Genomic DNA, 23,571 nt, shown 5'->3' on the forward strand with positions numbered 1-23,571 from the left:
TGTATTATCTAAGATATTGCGTTTGAGAACCCTGCATTAGTAAATAAATATTTCAAATATGCACGCGTCCTCATTTACTCCACGTTCTGGTTTGAAATGATTGTATAACGAAAGAGTGTTCATGTATTCCACGTGACCTGAGGTATTTTAAGTTCATGTTCTGGTTTGTCTAAACATTGGGAGTTTGTAATGACCAATGAGACACTGTAACTAGCTCGGTAAGGGGATTTTGGGTACTGAGGTGAGTTTTGGCACACCCTAATTCACTGAGGTTCAAAGTCTCTATGCACAGTTCTGTAGGAGAACGGAATCCCTGGGACAGTAGAGTTTATAATTTTATATTAATGAATAGGAGATGGCGAATGAGTTCGATAACTAGTAAATTTAGCTGCGGTTGCTACTTGCCTTTTAGGTCACTAAAAAATGAGTGAAATGCTAGCAGATCATTGTCCGTTGCTTAGATAAGGATATTGCCATTCTTATAAATTGAGATGTCAGCTTTTACTTTGATTGAGGGGAGGGTGATATTATGATTTTTAGACTGTAGGGGATGTTCTGTGTAGCGATGATTGCCTTGAGGGAGTATAAAACAGTCCTCTACTTTGCTGTTCTTTTCGTGGGGAATATTAGATGGGTCTTAATGGCTCCTTTTGAGAGGCAGCAATAGGAGTCAGATATAAGAGTTTTCGGGTTGCTCCTTATAGTATTGTGTTTGAATTTTTTTTCACTATTTTGGATGAGTCTGGTGGGAGTTGATTTTGAATGAGTTTGTTCCTGAGGGGGACAGAGAGGGAACATATGCATTGATGCGGTACAACATATTTCTTTGTTAGTGAAGCCTGTGTAGGGTTCCATCCATTGGGCAAGCGGACCGGACCATTGCTGTGTTTGGGTAGAGGTTTTGATTTCGTCTTAATCAGTAATTATGAGGGATGTTATCCCAATCAGAGAGATTAGGTAGCCTCAGATAGACACTTCAAGACTACAAGTCAGCCAGTCAAAAGGTTGATAAAGACGCTATGATCCACAGTCAGTACAAAATAGTAGGAGATAAAGCTAAGCCAAATAAAAGGATGCATGAAGTCATAGGTGACAGTGAAAGCAGCAAATCTGTAAACCAACAATATAGTTGTATGAGATAACCTCATCCTCTATCAGTTTTTCTTGCGGTGGCCAGCCAAACTTACCCTTCGAAGATTGCTAACTTTACGATGTGGGTTAGTGCTATTTCTATTACCAGTGTTTTTTGTGTGTTAGTCCTCTTTCTATTGCCATTATTTTCAGTATATTGCAGGGCAAAGTCTAAGGACACCATTGCAACATGTCGGCTCTCTATTGGAGAGTTCAATTCTCTTTGAGCCACCAATTTTAGAACATTTTATTTTTTGATCGTGGAAGAATTAACAATGTTTATGTGAAGGCCACAGGAAATGACTCAAAAAATGGTCCAAAGACTTTTTCACCTTCATCAAGTGGTGGGAGTCAGGTTTTCTCTCCATTTTCAGTTTTGAGCCTGGGAGTCTCCATCAACCTCGCTCCTTTAATTTAACTCCACTGACCATCCAAATTTAACTTTGCTTCTTCCACCTCATCAAAATGTCATTCTGTTCACTTTATCTCCGCTCCGCTCTTGATAGATTCGGGGGTGGTCTCCCCTATTCATCCCAAATTGCTATGTCTAAATTGTGATGTTATGATGATTCTGTTTAAAACCTCTAGGCTGCTTACAATACTTAGGGGCAGATTTATCACGCATTTCCTTCATTCTTGCGCCACACAATGGGTTGTAAGGGTGACGCAACTACTAAGTAAGATTTACCAAGCCACATAAGGACACCAGCGTGGCTTGAAAAATCTAGAGTAATGCAACAAAAATTGCTGTGTTGCATTAATCTGAACCAGATAGGCATTCCCTAGGTGGAGTGCGGTCGTTCTTACACATCCACCCATGGATTTTGGCACATTCCCAGATGTACCATCACTGGTAGACCTGGGAATGCATCAATATGCCACACCTCCCCTGATGATGAGTAATGTACTTCTCCTATTTCTTATGTGCTGCGTTCTATGGATGCACACACATAAACCACTAGCTCATTTCTGATAGTGTGGCACCGAGCAAAAACATACCTAATAATTAATTGACACGACTCAAAAGAAATCCAACACCAATTTATAAACATCAATCAGATTTATATATAAAATAAGACCCCAAAACAAAGACAATAGGATAAGTATAAACAGAGTTATGGTTTTTTGAAGGAAAATAAATCAGTGTATTTCACTCTTACAAACCTATAGTTTTGCAGTCAATGGAAAAACGTACTTGGGGCACCCGTTCATTTGCAGGTTGAGTCCAGTAGAAGCCACGGGGGAGTAAGGTGATGTGGGTCCCAGTGACAGGTTATGTCAGCCAGTTGAATATTACTTGGCTCGTAGGGCCTGGGTGCAGAGTTCCCCTCGCAGTCCCTGTTGCGGAAAGTGGGAGCCACAGGTGCTGGTTTTGCTGATTGGGCAGTGTTGGTGAGGACAAGGATTAAGAACACCGACAACAGGACCACTGAGGGGCCTGCAGGATTCCCTCGCGGTACAGCATTGAACTAAGGTAGAGATAGACTGAGTAAGAAAACATGCCCGTTTGCATTTGTTATAGTATAAAGTGTTATTGACCCCACATATAACCCGGAGGATTCAACTGGGAAGAGAGAACATTCAGAAGTGCCAGGCTTTAAGCTGTTTTCTGAACGGTTTGTGATCAGTTATCATTCGGAGTTGCATTGGAAGCTCGTTCCAGAAGAGGGGAGCTAAATGGGAGAGGAATCTGCCACCATTTCTGGAGGTAGAGATGCAAAGAGGGGTGAGTAGATGTTTAGTTCCTGACTTAAGATACCTAATTGGTGTTTACCAGTTAAGTTTCTTGGCCCGGTAACTTGGCCGATTTCCATGCATGTTCTTGTGCCCCAGGCAGATGATTTTGAAACACACAGGTTTCCTAACAGGGAGCCAGTTTACAGCTTTTAAACTGGGGCAGACAGAGACCGAGATGGAAGACTCAGCACCAGTCTAGCAGCGGTGTTCTGCAACACCTGGAGTCTGGTATAAAGCTCTTCTTTTGACAGAGGCCATCATTTGGACTACTAGATCCTGATTTTTGACTCTGACAATGTGCTGAAGTCTGCTCACCAGGTCCCATTGCCAGTGCTCTCTCCCTAAAATTGATGTGTGTGAATTGGCATCCCCAATTGGCATTGACTGTACCCCCCTATAAGCCCCTGATATATGACACCAGGAGAACCAAGGGCATTGGTGGTAAAGGGGTTCCTGGGACGGCAACACAGTCTTGTGCCCCCCTTAATGACCCGCACAAACTTCTGACAGTAGGGCTGCCATTGCAGGCAGTGTAAACAGTTGATGTAGAGCAGTGTAAACTGCTCAACATCAACTGTGTCCTCACCATGTGTGGCACAGTCACCTACCCTGCCTTTAATATATGTCAGACACCCCTAAGAAAAGCCCCAGAGCCCAGAAGGCAGGGTGCAGTATATTAAAGGTGTGGATATATAGGTGTAAGCCTGTATGTCCCTACAGTGGCTTTCCCCATTAATAACCACTTTAAATGTTAGCAGTCCCATTGTATAACATTGGCTGACACCAGGGCATACTCAGGGTTCCCTGCTCCATTATGGCCATTCAGCAAAATATATGTCATGTTTTGGTACACAAAAACATGCCTTCTCACCCCTGACTTGAATTTTGTGTCAAGGGCAATATGGCATGCTCCCAGGTGGAGACCTTAGATGCCCCCCCCCCATAGTTGCCATTGCTTTCCTATGATTTGGTATGCAAGTCAGCACCGGCATGTTTCTGACATCCTGCTAGGCAGTGTGAACACTCCCTGGACTCATAAACAAAGGCCGGGGCAGGAAGGACGTCAAACTTCCCCTTTCCCAAGCAGGCTAGTGAATGGGCACATAAAAACAGTGAGCTTCAAAGGTTGCACCGCCCCTGAAATGCATCAGGGCTGACTCCTAGCGGAGGAAAGAGCCCACCATAGGACATCTGCTCAGGGGAAGACAGGAAACTATCTATGGAAGGTAGTGTACACCCCTAAGAGGCTGACCACACCTCCAGGGTGGGCAGCCCTGTCTGCACACTAAATTTAGTTTTCTGCTATGTTTCGGAGAAGCAGAACGGAGGGGTTCTGGGTAGAAGAGGTGACCCACCCCACGTGATAAGGTCACTCCAGGGGCAGATTAGCTGTAGCAGCTAGCTGCCCATCAGCTATTATTGCCCATACCCCTAACCCCCTAAATCTAGGATCGAAAAGGCTTCCATGACACCGAATCTCAGATTGAGCTCATTTGCATATGGCAGGGTTCAAACTGGGGTGGCATTGTGAGCAAATGAACAATGAATTCAATTCAAATCTCTTGACTGGGGGTGAATGGTTAATAAGTTTCAGCACTCTGTCTATCATCGTGTTGTGTTTGCAACCTCTGAGATAGTCAACTGTGTGCATGTCACACTAAATCTGACTTTAGGAAAATGTTGGATTTTATGAGACTACTTGTTTGATACCAAATATGACACTTTTAGGAGGGGCTGTAATGGAGCTGATAACCTTGGGTGCCCTATGACCCCCTGAACACTTATAGTAGTTCTTTAATAAAAAGAGGCTGCTATAGGGATATATACGCTTGCACTTATATGTCCAAGCATTTAGGATAATGCATCCTACCTATTGGGATTAGGAGCCCTACCTTACAGGTGACTGACATACTAAAAATAGTGCTTTGACCTTGTCACTCATGGTGAAGGTAAAGTCCAATTGCTGCAGTTTGTACTGGTCCTGCAGTCTACAATGGCAGGCCTGCTGGCATCTGTTTACTTGGGTCACTCATGGTGGCACAATCAGTGCTCAGGCCCTGGGGACCCCATTACCACTCATGCCCTTGGTGTAGGGAACTCTGGGTAGGAAAATGTTGGGGATCCACATAATCCATACCATGCTGAACTCCCCAGGGTGTATGTTTTTAAAAATGTGTGGGTTTGGTAGGTTTCCCTAGATAGCCGCCGAGCCCGGGGCCAAAAACTTAGGTGCCCCCCTTGAAAAACCAGGTAGTTTTGTGATAGGTCATTTTGATGTCTCCACAATACGTTTTGAGGCCCTTGCCTGTCACGGGTACTTGGGCCTCCCACAAGAGTGAGGCACCATTTTTATCGGGAGACCTGGTGTAATATTGGGTAGTGTGAAATTTGTGTCAGCATGGTGATCTAACATCTTTCCCACACAGAAATTGTAGAAACATTAGATTTTTTTCAGCCAAATTTGAAGTTTGCAGGGGATTCTGGGTAGGAAAATGTTGGTGGAGGTCCTTGAAAGCCATACCTCACTGCACTCCTCAGGGTGTCTAGATTTTGGAAATGTCTGGGTTTGGTAGGGTACCCTCGATGGCCACCGAGTCCGCAGCCAAAAACAGTGGTGCCCTCTTGTAAAACCAGGTAGTTTTGTAATAGGAAATGTTGATGTTTCAACAATATGTTTTGGGCTCTTGCCTGTTGCAGGCACTAGCCCTACCCACAAAAGTGAGGTACCATTTTTACTGGGAGACTTTGGAGAATGCAGGATAGGTGGAAGTTTGTAGATCCGCACAGATTCCAGATCTTTCCATCACAGAAATTTGAGGAAAATATGTTCTTCTTACAAGGTTTGAGGTTTACAAGGGATTCTGGGTAAAAGAACCTGTAGAGAGCCAGTCAAGTCACCCCCTGCTGGATTCACCTGAGTGTCTCACCTTCAAAAATGTATAGGTTTAATAGGGTTCCTAGTGTGTCGGCTGAGCTAGGGTTGATAATACACTGATAGGCACTTTGCAAAAATAGGGTCTGTTTTCACTCACAAAATGTGGTGTGTTCACATTGCGTTTTGGGCAATTTCCTGTCACAGGCACTAGTCCTACCCACACAAGAGAGGCACCATTTTTATCAGAAGACTTTTGGGAATGCAAGGTGGGTGGAATTTTGTGGTTCAACACAGATTCCAACACTTTCCATTACGGAAATGTAAGGAACATTCGTTTTTTTGTTTGGGGTTAGCAAGGGATTCTGGGTAACAGAACCTGGTGAGAGCCACACAAGTCACCCTTTCCTGGATTTTTCTGGGTGTCTAGTTTTAAAAAATGTATCGGTTTGCTAGCTTTTCCTAGGTGCTGGCAAAGCTAGGGTTCAAAATCCACATCTAGGCACTTTGCAAAAAATGGGTCAGTTTTCACTGTAAAAATGTGGTGTGTCCATGTTGCATTTTGGCTGATTTCCTTTTGCAGGCACTAGGCCTATGAACACAAGTGAGGTACCATTTTTTATCAGGAGATTTAGGAGAACACAGAATTGTGTGGCAACTGGTATTACTTTCTATGCATTTCTGCCTTCCAAATGTAAGACAATGTCTAAAAAAAAATCGTTTAAAAAAAAGTCCTATAATTCACATGCTAGTATGGGTATCCACGGTTTTGGAGATGTGCAAATAGCTGCTGTTTCTAAACTCTATGGGCTATATGTATCAAAATTGGAAATCATGATGACCAAATTGCGATTTTCTGAGGATTGCAATCAGGTCATCGGAATGCCCAATGTATGAAACTCCATGAGTTTCATTTACTGATTCGTAGTGGGTCCTAATCCGACCTACCTCATTAATATTAATGAGGTAGCTCACAATTTGCGACCCCCTAGGAATTGCAAAAATCACTGGGTTGGTGGCCTGCATGTCTGTGATTGCCTTTAAATAAAGCTTTTCTTTTTTGTAAAACAGCCTGTTTTCTTAAAAGGAAAACGGTCTGCTTTACACAAAGAAAAATTTAAAGTTTTACTTTCATTTTTTAAGAGCAGGCAGGGGTCCGTGGGACAACTGCCTGCACTTAAAAATGTTATTAAAAACATTCACAAAGGGGAAGGAGTCCCTCGGGGACTCCTTCCCATTTGCGAATGGTTTACCACCTTATTAAAGTAGGTGGTAACATGCAAATGTTTTGCAATAATGTTCACAGTTACAAAAGATTCATGCATGCAATTAGGATTCGCTAATTAGAAGGGACGCCCTAAACATGCCCCTTCCAAATAGTAAATCGCAAACCTATTTTGCGATTCGTTAACAGGTTAATGAATTGCAAAATAGGGTTTGATACATGTATCAAGTATTTTTGGTGATCGCAAATGGCCCGATTCTGTGTATCGGCCCGTTTTTGCACACAAAAATGATTGATACATGTGGCCCTAAATTTTATTCTCAATTTGGAAATACATATGTGGCCTTGATACCTATTTTACACGCTTTATACTGTGCCAAATGAATTGCTATATACTAGGTCTGGACGGTAAATTCCGTTCTGCTCACGGAATTTGCGGCAGTTGAATAATTTTGCATTCTGCGGAGAACGCAGAATTGTCAAAAATTTTGCGATCTGTGGCTATGTGGAATTTTTTGCTTCTACCCACACTTTCAAAATGCATGTTCGCAAGATATTTCTCCCCGAGCACGCAAACAGCTTTCGCGAACAGGAAAAAAGCATAGCGGATGGGCGGAAAAAGCAATTCTGCGTGTTCACGAAATTTTTGCATGCTCGCGGAGATTTTTTACCATTTCGCGGGGCTTTGCGTAGCACGACTTCGCAAATTCCACGCACCCTTACTATATACCCGATACACAATGAAAAACTATTACTAGACCCAGCTCAGTTATTTGCTTTGGGTTGCTCGTGTTCTTGGTGAACCTACACGTCCTATATATCCCTACAACCAGAAGGTTCCAGTGGATATAATGGTATATTGCTTTAAAACATCTGTCATACTTTGAAGATGTTACAAGTGGAAAAGGCGCAAAAATGTCTGTTTTTAAACTCATTTCATTTTTTCTTATTATCTATAAAGAGATTTTGAAGGATCTACACAAATGACCCCTTGCTGAATTCATAATTGTGTCTACTTTTCAGAGGTGCATAGCTATCCGGGATCCATTATAGCTTCCACACCTATTTCTACCATTAACTGGAAAGAGGTTGAAAGCACAAAAAACTAAAAATAGAAAAAATAGGCTATTTTCGAGTAAAATACCAGACTGTGTACAATAATGGTTTTTCAGACAAAAGTCAGCCTTTCCCTCGAAGCTGGGAAGACAGTGATTTCAGCACAACAAACCCTTTGTTTATACCATTTACATGTGAAAAAAAAGTTTTATTGTTTCAGTTAATTAAAATCATAACAATACATTTTATAAAACCAACTACTTTTTTTTCACATTTACATGGGAAAAAGCAGATTCTTTCTTCTGCAGCACTTTTTCCCCCTTTTGTAAAATATATTTTGGATAATTTCTGGGTCTCCTCCAGGGGAATCCGCAAACCCTGTGTACCTTTAAGGTCCCCATGATGTTGGAAGAAAAGAACGCACATTTGGTGTGGATACCTCATGTGGACAGAACAGTAAAATGGCCTAACCATCAGCATTGGGGGAAAATAATTAGGGTGGCCATACAGAAATGGCACTTTCCTACATAATGTAATATTAAGCTTAACTGTGGTACATAATATGTTCTGTTACAATATTGCTATGCTATAGTTTGTCACTCCGGCAGTTGTACTTCTCTGTCCCCAACCCATCAAGCAGTCTCTCTGCTTTTTCTGGTGCTCTGGAGAGGATATAAGGTGACAAATGCTTTTGCTGCACAAAACTTACAATAAAAGCATGCACACAGTAGATCATCAGACAGTGTCATTAGCCTGTCAGACAAACAGCACTCACCACAGTCAGGGCAGAATGATGCAGACGCCCTCAGGGCAAGAAGCAGGAACACAAGGTGCCCCCACATTTGAAGATCTGAAAGAGAGGGCACACTTTGTCAATATTATTCAGAATGTCACAGTTGCACTTGTTCCTTCGCTACTCTCAATTGATTGCATCATAGATTGCATACTTATGGTTATTCTTCATCTAAAGGTCAAAATGTCTCCCTTTCTGTAGTGTAGTGCAATCCTAGTGACTTGGATGGTGAGATGTCCAGTGCTGTGGGGTGTGTGAGAGGAGACTCACTGCTTCTAGACTAGGAGGGGGTTAATGACTCGCATGTGAGCCTATGCTAGGGCCTTTATGCTGGCGAGGTAAGATGATCATCAAAATAGCATAACTGATGCAGCTGCTCAAATCCACTAATAGAAAACAGAATCAGATGATCGGAGTCCCTGCAAGAGGCTATAAAGTGGCAGGAACCCTGGTCTGCTGGACTTCAGCTAGATGGCTGCTAGATGGCTGCTTGACGGCTGCTGGACGGATGCTAGAAGGCTGCTGGACGGCTGCTGGACTGCTGCTGGACGGCTGCTGGACGGCTGCTGGATGTCTGAATTGAGCTTTCCCAACCCAAGCGAGGTGAGTGTGCCGCACCGAGTAGTTGGGCAGGTCGAGCTCATCTCCGGTTAGATTACTGGGCCTTGCTTTTGGCAGAGGAGCAGTCCTGCCAAGTACCACACATCTGAAACCGTGTCAGCCCATCAAACATTCACTCTAGTTCAGACCTAGACCCCGGCACAAGTTTAGGTGCAGACAGCAGTAACCACCAGACTAACTAGTCCACTTTCAAGGCCGCTTGCATTCAAGTTAGCCTGCCTACAACCTCCACTTCTTCAAAGTATGAAGGTATTAAAGGTAGACATGTATCCTCCCTAGAGATAGGGGTGAGTATACAGGACAAAAGCCTAACACAAGAATCAGCAGAGATAGAATATGGGGGGGAATCGCTCAAAAGCATGCTTGCTTCCATGAACAACTGTCAAAATTGGTGGAAAATATGTCCTCTATCCCGATGAGGTTGAAAGAGGCCGAGGATCATGTTTCAGAGTTGGAGGGTAAGGTGGCGGGTATGCAGCAAGAAGTCATCCAACTGGAGAAAAACGAAAATCAGATCGAGAACAAGCTAGAGGCTTTAGAGAACTATAATAGAAGCTCTAACCTCTGATTGGTGGGCATTCCGGAGGGATGTGAGGACACTCAAGTAATGAAATGGACAAGTCACCTTTGAAAAATATTATGGCAGTCCTGGAGGGGGATCTAGCAATTACGAGAGCTCACAGGGTACCGGCTCAGAGACATCCAAATGCAGAATACCCCGGCACGATACTTTGGGATTTTGCATACTATTGCACTAAGGATCATATCTTAGGCATGGCCATAGCAAGGAGAACTTCTTCAACTCCAGATGTATTCCAATTTAACATCTTTTCTCATATGTTAGCAGTAACTGCATGGCGATGAAGAGAATTTGTGAAAATTATTAATTTATTTAAGAGTGACCAGGCATCGATAGCCCAACAAGCCAAACTTAAACTCTTAGCAAGGGGCTGATTCTTTTTACTTTCCGATATTTCATCACTTCTTATGAAAATGTCTAATTAGATTTCTAAAATTGGTAGCTAGTTAGACTTTCTATATCATGCTGGATTTCTGCGGGGGAGGGACCCTCTGGAATCTGATTCCGGAAGGGAGCGAGGTTGAACGCAGAAGGGGTACAACACAATGGCATCCCGTCAAAGTTGGGGTGAGGAGGGAAGCGCGGGTCATGGGTAATTCATGGGTGTGGGAGAGAAGGAAAGGAAAAAATGGCGAGTTCACAAACATGTTCTTCAATTTTGGAAAACTGAATGGGGTTGAAGAAAGCCAGAATTGCTGGGATGAGAAACACTGTAATCATGGCAAATGGTTAGTCAAAGAAGGACAGGGAGAGAGCATCAAAGCAGAAAGACAGCTTAAGGTATACAACACATCTACCATTACATAATGCACTTTATATTGTAGGATGCACTTTGGTTCAGCGTAATTAGATAAATAGGTAGCTTTAGGGATATGACACTTTATTTTTTTGTTAAAGGAGACAATTTCTCATAGAAAAGGAAATTATGCAGGGAATTATGTAGTCATAGCTATGCACTGTCTTGCCATATTACTTCCTTGGTTGGTCTGCTGCACTCGATTGGCAAGTCCTTGTCAGCTGCCCTATATCTGGTGGAGACTATGGCACGGGCTGATTCGCAGTTATTCAAAGTGCTCCACTCATCTTCGTTATTGGCCTTTCTTACCCACGATTGTCTTCCCAGTTGTGTATTAACAGGTCTTTCTCGCTCTGTTCTAGAGTTCTTTCTAGTTTCCATGGCTTGCTGCTTCTTGGGCTTCTGTGGCAAGACCAATGATGAATCTTCACTTATCTCCTCATAAGCTTCTAGTTGCTTCCTTATTGATTTTGGTGTATTCCCCTTCAGCTTTCGCATTTTCCGCTCTTGTTTGTCTGGTGTTGACTGCAGCTCTCTTTTTCTTTCTTACTTTAATTTTATAGAGAGTCTCAGGGAGATCCATTTTTTGTACCTGTATTTGTTGGGACCCAGTAACTCCTGCGGTTGCTCCCTCAGAGAGATACATGCCTCCTGCTCCCTGTGAGGGAGTCTGCATTATCTTGGACACTTCCATCGCTCTACAGAAAGTTAAATAACACCTGCTTGATGTATGAAATCTACATTCATGCATTCACAATTTCTGAGGGAGTTTAACAACTGTGTGGCATGTTCCTGTACTCAATGGTGCTAAATGTGTGCTGTGTGCTGTGTCCTGTCCCGTATCTAATGTTGACATCTATTTGTGAGAGTTAAATACCCAATTCACACTGTCTCTAATCTCTTGTATCACATATTTACTGTTTCTAATCTCTTGTATCACATATTTACTGTTTCTAGTCTGTTGTACCCCACACTCTCTGTCTGTAATGTGCAGCGCTACCTCCAATGCTACCATCCATTCCTTATCACGTTAAATAGTCTATACTCACTGGGGTATATTATCAACAACTAGCGATAATTTTTGTCTCTAACTTGTTTAGAGACAAAAATTATCGCCGCACATCGGCGATTTTTATCGCAGATAAACCTTGCTATTCGCAAGGTTTATCGCAAATGCGATAAAAAACGCCCGCAATGCATGAATATCGCTGAAAAGTCAGCGATATTCATGCATTATCGAGCAAATGCTCTTAGCCATGTTATCCACCTCCCATTGGATAACATGGCTAAGAACTGCTCAGGGCAGGTGTTAGCTTTTGGAGATATTCGCCCTTAGCGCAAATATCTCCAAAAGTTGGTAATAGGAGATAGCGATGTTAGCGACTGTTTCCAGTCGCTAAGATCTTGGCACGCCCACTTTGCATATCATTAGTGATAAATATCACTGACATGCAAAGTGGGGCCCATGATGGTCGCTATCTCCTATTAGCTGTCGCTAACTGGTGTTAGCGACAGCTTGGTAATAGGGAGATAATTTTATCTCCGCTTTCTTGGCTTTTAAAGCCAAAAAAGCGGAGATAAAACCCCTTGATAATATACCCCACTGTCTCTAATTTCTTTTTTACTACAATTGCTGTCTCTAATCTCCTGGATCCCACACTTACTGTCTCTATTCTCCTGCACTACCTTCAATGCTACCCTCTCTTACCAAGTTTATTAACCCAAACTCACTGTCTCTTATCACTTGTACCACATTCCCACGGCCTTTAATCTCTTGTACCCCACACCCACTTTTCCTAATCTGATGCATCCCATAAACACTGTCTCTAATCTCCCTCGTTATCTCCAGAGCTGCCATCTGCCATATCTTTCTAGTGGAGTTAAATACTCCATATTCATTGTTGGGAATATCTGACATGTTCATTTCTTCCTCATACTGTGGAACATGCCACATTCTGGACATCCCAATCTCTTCCTCAGGGTGGGACTCATTCCCTGTCTGGAGTTGTCTCTCTAATCTCTCCCAGTTCCATCTTGTCCTATGGGATTGAGAAACATAACACTGACTCTCCGGTGCTCCACAGGTCCGTACGGTACTCAATTGATGTAAGGTGATGGCGGGATGCTCTAAACTTTAATTTGAGGCAGACTGCCCCTATATACCTGACCCTGCATGTGGGGAGGGATCTGCCGCCCCTCCAGTGTCCAATCATCACCCCATTTAATTCAATCATTTGCAGCTTCAAGACTGACACTAACTCCACCCAACGTCATGTTTTCAACTATTCAGATCCCATCAACGCATTACCTACCTGGGCTCAGTGTTAAGGGAAAAATCATCTTTGGCATGAACACACAAAGGCACACACACATGCACCTAAACGCACATACACACACACGCCCACACACACACACAAAGACACACACACACAGAACAAGGGCTTGCTATTGAAGCCACCAAAGCAACTAAATATTTTCCTGTGCTGTATTACTTTGGAAGAAAACAGACCCCTGTATCAGCTGTCCTTTTTTATTTGCAGTGTTGCTCACACTTAGCTCCATTCAAGACTCCATCCAGACTTACAATAATGCTATGCACACGATGGCAGTGCTACATTACTTTTATTAGAATAGCTATAAAATGTCTATAAACGCTCAAGGTTATTTGACAATGACTTTTTTTTTCAGACTGAGTCTATATCGGTATCCATAACCCTTATGTGTCATAATGCCCTTCAATCGATGGTCCAGTTAATGATGTATATCGCACCTCCTTCCCTTGGCGAGGTCATCAACTGCTCCACTTTCCATCATGTTCCTGGGTACCCTTTAGAGTGCCTGCTTGAACGGGTTGTTTGGGGTTGGAATTGTTGATGAGGTGTGTAAAGTTTGATGATGTGACAGGGCACAGTGCACTGACTGTTGCTGCGCATAAGAATGAGTGTTGCAGACATCTGTGGGGGGTGGTATATAGAGTTCACTCAGTAGCATCATAAAGGCCAAATCATTTGGGGCTCGGTTACACCACCAAGGAGGATTGTTGGAGCTCATCCGGGAGTGACAGAGAAGCATCCAGTTGTAGGCACTCTACAAAGACCAGCGAGCAGTACATGCAGTCTCACCTGGAGCTTAATAGAAACCAAACAGTCGACACACGAGTAACAGGGGAGCAACTCATAAGAAGCAGTGTTAATTAACCAAGGATTATCATATTGAGTCCACGCAGGAGAAACAGGGGAGTAACTTTTTGGAAACACTTTTAATCCACCAGGGAGTATTATATGTCCACGAAGAAGTAACAGGGAAACAACTCGTTGGAAGCACTGTAATCCACCAGGGAGTATTATATGGAGCCTACCCAGAAGTAACAGGGGAGCAACTCATTGGAGGCACTGTTAATCCAGCAAGGAGTATTATATGGATTCCACGCAGGAGTAACAGGGAAGCAACTCATTGGAGGCTCTGTAAATCCACCAAGTAGTATTATATGGATTCCACGCAGGAGTAACAGGGGAGCAACTCATTGGAGGCTCTGTAAATCCACCAAGTAGTATTATATTGAATCTACCTTGGAGTAACAGAGGAGCAACTCATTGGAGGCACTGTGAATCCAGCAAGGAGTATTATATGGATTCCACGCAGGAGTAACAGGGGAGCCACTCATTGGAGGCACTGCTAATCCAGCAAGGAGTATCATATTGAGTCTACCTAGGAGCGCCAGCATACAGACCTACAGGCACCTGTACACATAAGTATGAATTATGGCGGGTTTGTGAACCCCCCTAGGCGCGCACTATACACTTGGTGTGTCTACACCTTCACCATTTTCACAGAAAAATTTCAATGACATTAAACCAAAAACTTGTTTGTCTTTTTGTATTGCATGTAATTCATTCGCTGTACATACTTTTCACAATGCTGGTTATTTCATCATAACTACATGTACATGGTGGAACGCTCTCCCGCTTGAATTAAGGTCTCTTCCCACCCTACAATTATTTAGAACTGCCTTGAAGACCCACCTCTTTGTACGCGCGTACCTGTAGTTGTGCTCTGCATTTCTGATTTTTTTTTTTTTTGATAGGCGCCTTGACACCTTTGGGTTTAGTTTGCGCAGTATAAATTGCATAATAATAATACAATGCAAATTGAATGCCCTTTAAGTCACACATATACATATACATGATTTACAATCCTTCATGCTTTCAAACTTTACAATTTGCTTACTCTGCACTATGCATTTCGGTACTCTATGTACCTTAATCAGGGGCCAATCTGTAGAGAAATCAAAAATAGGGAAATGTAAGTGTTTCAATTTACTAGAGAGCCCATGGGTAAGATCTATTGAAAATGTCAATCCATACCTCTGTAAGAAGATTGATGTCTTTTACGAACTAGAATCAATAGGAAACAGATAAAAATTCTTGTTAGCTCAAGGAGTCTACCTAGTGCCTGCTTGTAATCGCTCACTGTCTCATGGAGAAAGTGATAGAAGGAGTCTTACCGTGTTTATAACCCTGGTGTGTTTCAAGTGAGCTGAATAAGTGGAATAATAATGATATACTCAATGTTAACTCCACATCATGCATCATGTACTGGTTTCAATAAAATGTACTTTAAGACTGTATATGCGATAAACTGAACATACCTGGGGCGTGTTCAATTCGATAATGATCCTGTGAAAATATGATGTTGATGTTAGAATAACGCGCAATCGAGTTCTTATGGTGTTGTATGTGGCATATAAACCATCTGCACATACCTCAGTATATTAAAAGATGCTCTGAAAAATAAACGGAGAGATCGAAAAACACTCGATTAATTTTTGCCAATGGTTTCAGAAAGAAACACTTGGTTATGCCAATGATATCCTTCGAGTGCGGTTATTACCTGAATATGTTTCTCTACCCGGCCTCAAAGATCTGAAACGTGCTGAATCGCGTTCTGTCGCGCCGCCATCATCAAACCGGTGAAACTAAAAGGTTCCCAACGTTACTCTGCCAAAAACATAGAGAGCGGACTAACAAATCTACTCAGCCTGATCTGATAGTTACAATGGGTGCCATACTAAGATGGATAATGATATCACTGTGAACAATGTGAAAAGCTCTTGTATGTTCTATCAACCGTCTATGATGAAAGAATAACGAGAGGGGAATTAAGGATGAAAATTCCCAAGTTTTATAACAGTATAGCGATGACTAAAGAGACGGACTAGATATTACGCGTCAATGTATCAGTCTTCTTATAACGATCTTAAGATGTTGCCAGATGTATATACAATTACTAGGAACATACTTAAGATTGATGTTCGTCTAATATAACAATCGTTTGCCCAGTGGGGGACTCTCCGTATCCACGGTTGGTTCTAGTTCAAATGTATATACCGTACCCATACTATCGGAAGTCGCTGTGTGTGTATTCTAAACCATCCTAAGTATAGTCAGATGTCATTGGTTATCATGTTCAACTTTTCTATGGCCAAATTTTAACGAGTGATCTGTGGGGTGTTATTAGAAATGAGGCTGTTCCTAATAAATGCAGAAGCAAATTTCATGGTGGATTTGAATACTTATCCTTATATAACAATTATCGTCTCGATGTTGGGTACATTTTACATCATATACAATACAGTTCCTGTTAAATAAACATTTTACATTCTATGGTCTTTCCTTGTCATAAGAACATGCTTATCAACCAGGTTTTCAGTTGTTTCAAATTAAATTTAAGATGCATAATAATATCATGTATGGTTAAACATCAAATTATCTTGGGTATCGGATGCACACCTCATAAAGTATCATGTATGGTTAGATGTTGAAGATGTTTATTGCGTCTTGTGCTTTATCACTATTGATCCCCTCTGAATGGTGTAAATAAAGAACTCCTAATAACTCTGACGTGATGTCAAACGGAAATTACAGGTAACACGATAGGTCATACCTGCATTTAGACCAATTGGGATCATGGTATTAAGTCATTTGATCCAAAACAGTTCTCGTTGTAGCAACCTTTGTTCATTGTCTATGCCAGGTCGGATGTCCACCTTTTCAATAATTAGGAACCTGATTTGTGAAATGGTGTGTTTTGCATCTCTCCAATGCGTAACTAGTGGAGAGGACAGATTTAGGTTACGTATTCTGCTCTTATGTTCTGTGAGTCTGATTTTCAATTTGCGTTTAGTCTTACCGACGTACATCTTTCCGCACGGGCATTTAATTGCATAGACCACGTTCACCGTGTTACAATCACTTGAGTGTTTGAGTTTGATCTGTGCTCCTGTTGTAGGGTGTGTAAATGCATTGCCTGTTATCACGTTATTGCAGTGCGTACAGTTCTGGCAACGTACTGTGCCTTTATACGTTGCTATCTGTTGGTTTATATGTCTCCGATGTTTATTCAATATTTGCCTAAGATTTTGTCCTCTTGTGTAAGCATGCATTGGTCGGTCTCTGAATATGTCATTGAACTCAGTTTCTGAAGACAATAATTCCCATCTTTGGTTAATTATGTTTCTAATCGCCTTAGATTGTGTTGTGTATTTGGTAACAAAAACCATTCTGTCACTGGCTGTTTTGGTTTTGGGTGTTATTAGTACTTGTCTGTCCATCTTCATTACTTTGTCCATATGTGTTTGTAGTTCTTCTTTTGGATAGCCTCTGTCTACATATTTTTGTGCTTGTTCCTGTAGCATTATTAGACATGTCTTTGGATTTATACAAATCCTCTTAATCCTGATAAACTGAGAAAGTGGAGGGTTCTGTACCAAGCTTCTGGGATGAAAACTTGTGTACATTAGTGCATTGTTTCAATCTGTGGGCTTAGAATACAATTCAGTCTCAAATCCTGTTGTTGTCTTGTTTATTCTGACGTCCAAAAAATCCATCGCTTTATTATCAATTTTGTAAGTAAATTGTATACTCAGATGCATGTGATTGAGTCGCAAGATCAATTCTTTCAATGCGTCAATTGTGTCATCCCATATTAAAAAAATGTCATCAATGAACCGACAGTACATTTTGATGTTGCTCCACGCTTCAGTGTTCATCAGATTGTCAGCCTCGAACTGAGCCATGAAGATGTTGGCGTAAGCAGGAGCCCCTGCAAAGCCCATAGAAGTACCAGATAATTGTGCGAAGTATCTGTCTTGCCACTGAAAATAACTATTATTTAAACTGAACTGTAAACGTTGCAATAAAAATACTTTATCTGTAGATAAATCATCCATCTTGAGTAGTGCCCATTCAATTGATTCTAAACCCAGTAAGTGTGGGATCGAGGTATAAAGTGCTACAACATCGATTGTGCACAAAATCCAGTGTTCCTGAAAATCCAGTGGCCTTGTGGATAATTTATTCAAAAAATCTGTTGTATCCCTGATATAGGAGCTCCAACCCTGAACAAATTTTTGTAAAAAATAATCCAGATAACGTCTGAAGTGGTCGAAAATCGACCCGCACCCCGAGACAATTGGTCTGAATGGAGGATTAGTCAAATGTTTATGAACCTTTGGGAGCATGTATAATTTAGGACATCTTGGATGTCAAGTCGTCAAAAATGCCTGTGTGTTGGTGTCAATCCAACCCTGGTCAATGGCATTTTGTAATAGGTCCTTAAGTATTTGTTGGAGTTTTGCTGTGGGGTCACCATGAAGGTACATAGAGTACCGAAATGCATAGGACAGAATAAGCAAATTGTAAAGTTTGAAAGCATGAAGTATTGTAAATCATGTATATGTATTATGTATATGTTTGACTTAAAGGGCATTCAATTTGCATTGTACATGTAGTTATGATGAAATAACCAGCATTGTGAAAAGTATGTACAGCGAATGAATTACATGCAATACAAAAAGACAAACAAGTTTTTGGTTTAATATCATTGAAATTTTTCTGTGAAAATGGTGAAGGTGTACACACGCCAAGTGTATAGTGCGCGCCTAGGGGGGTTCACAAACCCGCCATAATTCATATTTAACACAAGGATTGACTACCCTTATTAGACGCAGCACCACCACTAAAAGTGATAAATAAGTTGAAAGGAGTGCTCCTACCTGTACACATAAACCACCTAGCAAGCGATTGCCCATGCACACAGAACACATTATGTGTTATCGTGAATACATACCTACACTTAATGCTGTGTGGAGGCTGTTTAAAAGTGCTAGATGTGACAGGAGGGAGGAAAGAAAGGGAGACAAGTGAGGGAGTGAGTAAGGAGCTTTATCAACTGAATGCTTTTTCCTACTATAGAAGCAAGGAGTGGTTTATAAATAATATTATGGGCCGGATTCTGATGCGATTTGGAAAGCTTCCCAACCAAAGGGGTTTGGGAATGTTTTCCAACCGAATCAGATCAGGAGAGTCCAACCGACCGAGTATGATGCATTCGGATGCTTCCAGATACCATTTAGTTGGACTCCCATTGACTTCAAAGGGAGCCTTTGTTCCGACAGAATGCATTGGACACCAATGACGGAAGAGTTGGCTGGGGAAAATCGGGCACCCTGTGGCGGGCACACCGTGGTGCCTGCCACACTGTGCATTGGCTGGTAAGGGAATACCCGTGGGTACCCCCACAGGCCTGATTGGGAAGGTTCCAGCTGCAGGGGGGCCCACTACTGGGCCCCAAAGTCTGATTCTGACTAGCAATTTGAGTCAGATGACATGATTCACAAAGGCTGTCCAAATCCAGCATCGTACACGATCGTTTGAGATGTGCAAATCTGCTCTGTGCGGGTCGGTCATTCCAAATGCTGTTGGGTTTTTATTGCTATATTCCTATGCCTAACTTGCATCGTACTCTGTCAGTTGGAAACCTTTCTGAGTCGGTTGGAAAGACACATTCGTGATCCGATTTGGACAGAGCAAATGCCGTTAGGAGGCCTTCCTAACTGCATCAGAATCAGGCCCTTTGTGTGTGTGCTCCTTCCAGAGGAAGGACACAGAAAAAGGACACAAGGCTGCAGGTGAAGGAAAGAGGGAGCAAGAGAGGGATGTTGGTATGAATCAAAGAAGAGAGAGAACATTATGAATAACAGGGGCTCAACAGATGTTTAGGATTGGAGGCACTGCTAGAGAGATGCCAAGGCAGGTAAATACCCATATCTATGAACCAGCACCCTGAAACTAAGATACAGCCACAGACACTCAGGCACACATACACTGCTCCATACAGCATAGATAATGTCACATAGTACAGAAGTAGGGTTTCACAGAGTGTCAAGAGACTGAACAAAGGGAAAACAGATTTACAGATGTCTGGATGCCGGTTTACGTCCACTTCATCCTTAAGCCTGTTGCTGCCAAATTTATATTTTCAAGTAAAGGAAGAATGTATGTCAATGCCAACTGCATCACTGGTCTCTACTTTGGGAAATCATCCCCCTGGCTGATGAAATATGTGACTCTCCATTCCCTTTGAAATAATAACTTGTTATAAGGACGTTGCATCTAAGTCTGAGTACTTATGTACCACAAACCGCTGGGAAACAACAGAGCATTGAACAGAAGGGCAAGAGTCGAGATACTTTGTTGAAACTATTGGCAGAAGGGAGAGAGGAGGTGAGTAACAGTGAGGGGAGTGTGCTAGACAAGAAGAGCTGAAATGCAGGGGGAGTATTTATTGGAAGTTCTGAGAATCAGTACGTGGTTACAATGCTGGTGGTTACCCTGTTTTCTCAGGTGAATGAGTTAGTACTACACTGTCCCATTTCACCCTTGACCTCCTCGCTATGATCCTTGAAATGAACTATGTAATACTACAGTTCAGTTACCTTATTTTATAATAACATATGATCCACAGTGATTGCCAGATCCTCCATATGCACCAATCAGAGAGGGAAGGATTCTACTGGTCTGTTAACAGCTCTGTTTGATTGGGACTCACAAAGGTGTTTAAGAATGATGATGCAGGAAATATGTTCTGCATTTCCACCTATCAAATTGTATATGACAGTGAATGAGAAAAAGGGATTTACATTGGCCTGGTTGCACACCTTTGCTTCCACTGGTGCAATAACGATCCCCATTGAGAAATCAGTTTCCTTACATCCTCTATTTCATCCGTTCCCCCCACAAACGAACTCAAAACTGCACTTGATGAGAGTAAATCTCCATGCATTTGGAGTTGAATGGACTACTCAATGTGTGTGGGTGTACACAAACATTTCAAGTTGTTGCCATACAGATATGCATGCTTGACACCTAATGGAGGGGATTACATTAGTTTACCAGTGGGGATTCACCTTTTTTCAATAGCAAAGGTGAATTTGATTTCATAGATCAGACGGAGGGTTTTACACAATACTTATTTTTGAAAGCAAGTGGAAAAGTTACTTACGTGCATTAAGATACAAGACCTGTTTTATGCATCCAGTTATTTATAGCCATTGTGCACCAGGCATCACATATATCTCTGGAAACATTTGGGTGCTGAAGAGATCACATTTGAGGCTCATGTCAATGACACCTTTCCTAACAATGTTCCTGTTATCTTCTAACCTGCAGTGCCACTGATATTATGGACTGGTTGGTGACTGGAAGTGAAAGGTCTCTATGGACTTCTGCAGAAAAACAGTGATTACGTTTTTGCACCCAGCTAGAGGAAACTTGCACTGATGTGCACCATTTACAAATATTATGCATTTTAAGCTCAACAACATTTTCAAGGGAGTTATTGTTGAAACCCACAGATTTTTCACAGGAGAACCCAAGTTCCAAGCTAAAACCTTATCACTCCATTCAGTTTTCACTAGTGACACTGGTTTTCTCAAATATGAATTGAAGATAAATCCCCACATACATCCTTTATGAAATATTGAACTTGAATGTTCTTGGGGGAATGAGGACAATAATGCTATGATCAAAACAAAGAAAATAGCCCAGGAGAGGCAAGATGGCAGATGCACCTTGCTGAGGCTCCACTGCCAATCCTCTATTACCCTAACTTTCTCCTACAGAGAAAAGCCAGATAGGCCTGCAGTACGCCCCCCTCTGTGCCTACTGCTGAGGCGGTGTGGGCCCGACAGATGTTGTGCTGCACTGCGCTGATCTGCAGATGAGTGAGTCCGGCATGGAGCACGCAGCCCTGTCCTTGGGAGGTAATGAGCCAACGCTGTGGAGCCAGGCCAGACTGTGCTTCAGCAGGCCTTAACTTGACCCCGCTTGTGTGACCTCGGCAATGCAACCCTACAAAGCAGCAAAGAGCCTGGACTGAGCAACGCAGGTGACCACAGAGTGGCTGCTGTGCTCTTGGACCTGAGGAATTGGAGATGCCAGGCCCCTGTGCGGCCTCTCCTGCTAGTGGCAGTCAGGCCAGCTGTGGAGGTGAGCTGTGTTGGGGGGTGCACTGCTGTGCTCCGCCTCTCCGTCAGGCCCGCTGCGGAGGTGAGCTGCATTGGGGTGCGCTGCTATGCTCCCCCACTCTGTCAGGCCTGTAGTGTCCTGCTGGACACGATCTAGTTGTTCTACTTTGTAACCCTACACTGTACACCCACCCACCACTGGTGTCACGAGTCAGGTGACCCAGTCAATAAAGGGGGCGGAGCGCATGTGCTCTTGGCCTTTCACTAGCCAACTATCCCTGTGTTTGCGTCTCCTTCATTATCATAATGCGGGCCGAGTGCAGCAACTCCACACAGGATACTCTAGAGGACACGCAGCAAATGCACAGAAGAAAAGCGAACAAAGAGCGCAGCCATCAGTGTGCGAAAAGGAAGACCAGAAGAACGTCAACGGAGTGGTGACGCAACCCTCCAAAAGTAACACTCAAGAAGCACTGCAGCCACACCGACGGAAAGCACGGTGACGCCTAGTGGCCACAGGCTGTCACTGCTGCTGGAAGAAAGTGACAGGAGCACCACCACACGAAGATACAGTGGTCCCGAGACTCTCCACCAGGCAAGTGCGAGGCAGCGCACGGAAAGCGGACGCCTCAGAAAGAAAAGAACGTGCGGCAAGCATACCCCATGAAGTAACGGGGAGCGACCTGAACACGAAGCAAGAAGAAGTGGTGACGTAACCCTCCGCACCCAACGAAGCACAGGAAGAGCGCAGACAAGAGCGCGCCAATGCTAAAGCACCACAACAGCAGTGAAGACAACCGCATCACGCTACACAGCAAGGAAGCTTCATGATCGCCAACCGCAAGCAGCAAAGTGCAAGAACCACACACAATCAGGACAGTGCAGCACTGCGCAATGAAAGTGTGATGCAAGATCACTACGCAACCAGAGAAGGCGAAGCAACCAGGCACGGTTAATGCCCCAAGAATACGAAGAATGCAGGCAAAAGCGTGCCAATGCAAAAGCACTGCAACGGAAACAAGTGGCGTTCCCAAGGGTCACGGACAGCATGAAGACTCACGAAGAGGAAGAAAAGCCGACCACCCAGCCTGGTGGCAAGAAGAAAGCTGGGCACCCAGCCGGGTTGCAAGGAGAAGAAAGCCGGCCACCAAGCCTGCTCGCAAAGAGAAGAAAGCCGGCCACTCAGCCTGGTCGCAAGGAGAAGAAAGCCGACCACCCAGCCTGGTCGCCAGGGAGAAGAATCTGACCACCCAGTCTGGTCGCAAAGGAAAGGAAGCTGACCACCCAGTCTGGTCGCAAGGAAGGTAAAACAGACCATCCAGTCTGGTCGTCAACGAAGATGAAGTCGCAAGGAAAAAGGGTGACCACCCAGCCTGGTCAAAAGGAAGACGAAGCCAGAGAATCAACTAGAAAGGAAAGTGGAACGCCTTGTCAGATGGTCGCCAGCGCAGAGAG

General features: G+C 43.1%; 1 protein-coding gene across 1 annotated transcript in view; it reads right to left on the reverse strand.

Moving 5' to 3' along the window:
* The window catches only part of LOC144822597 (scavenger receptor cysteine-rich domain-containing protein DMBT1-like), a 754,829-nt gene that overhangs the window by 275,318 nt on the left and 455,940 nt on the right, over window positions 1-23,571 (reverse strand). Inside the window, exons 10-11 of the mRNA XM_078680324.1 lie at window positions 17,828-17,912; window positions 8,797-8,888 (exon numbers count right to left, since the gene is read on the reverse strand). Of these exons, the coding sequence (XP_078536450.1) occupies window positions 8,797-8,888; window positions 17,828-17,912 (177 nt within the window). The remainder of the gene's footprint in view (window positions 1-8,796; window positions 8,889-17,827; window positions 17,913-23,571) is intronic.

The sequence above is a fragment of the Lissotriton helveticus genome, chromosome 3_1 (genome assembly GCF_964261635.1).
Source record: "Lissotriton helveticus chromosome 3_1, aLisHel1.1, whole genome shotgun sequence".
NCBI lineage: Eukaryota > Metazoa > Chordata > Amphibia > Caudata > Salamandridae > Lissotriton > Lissotriton helveticus.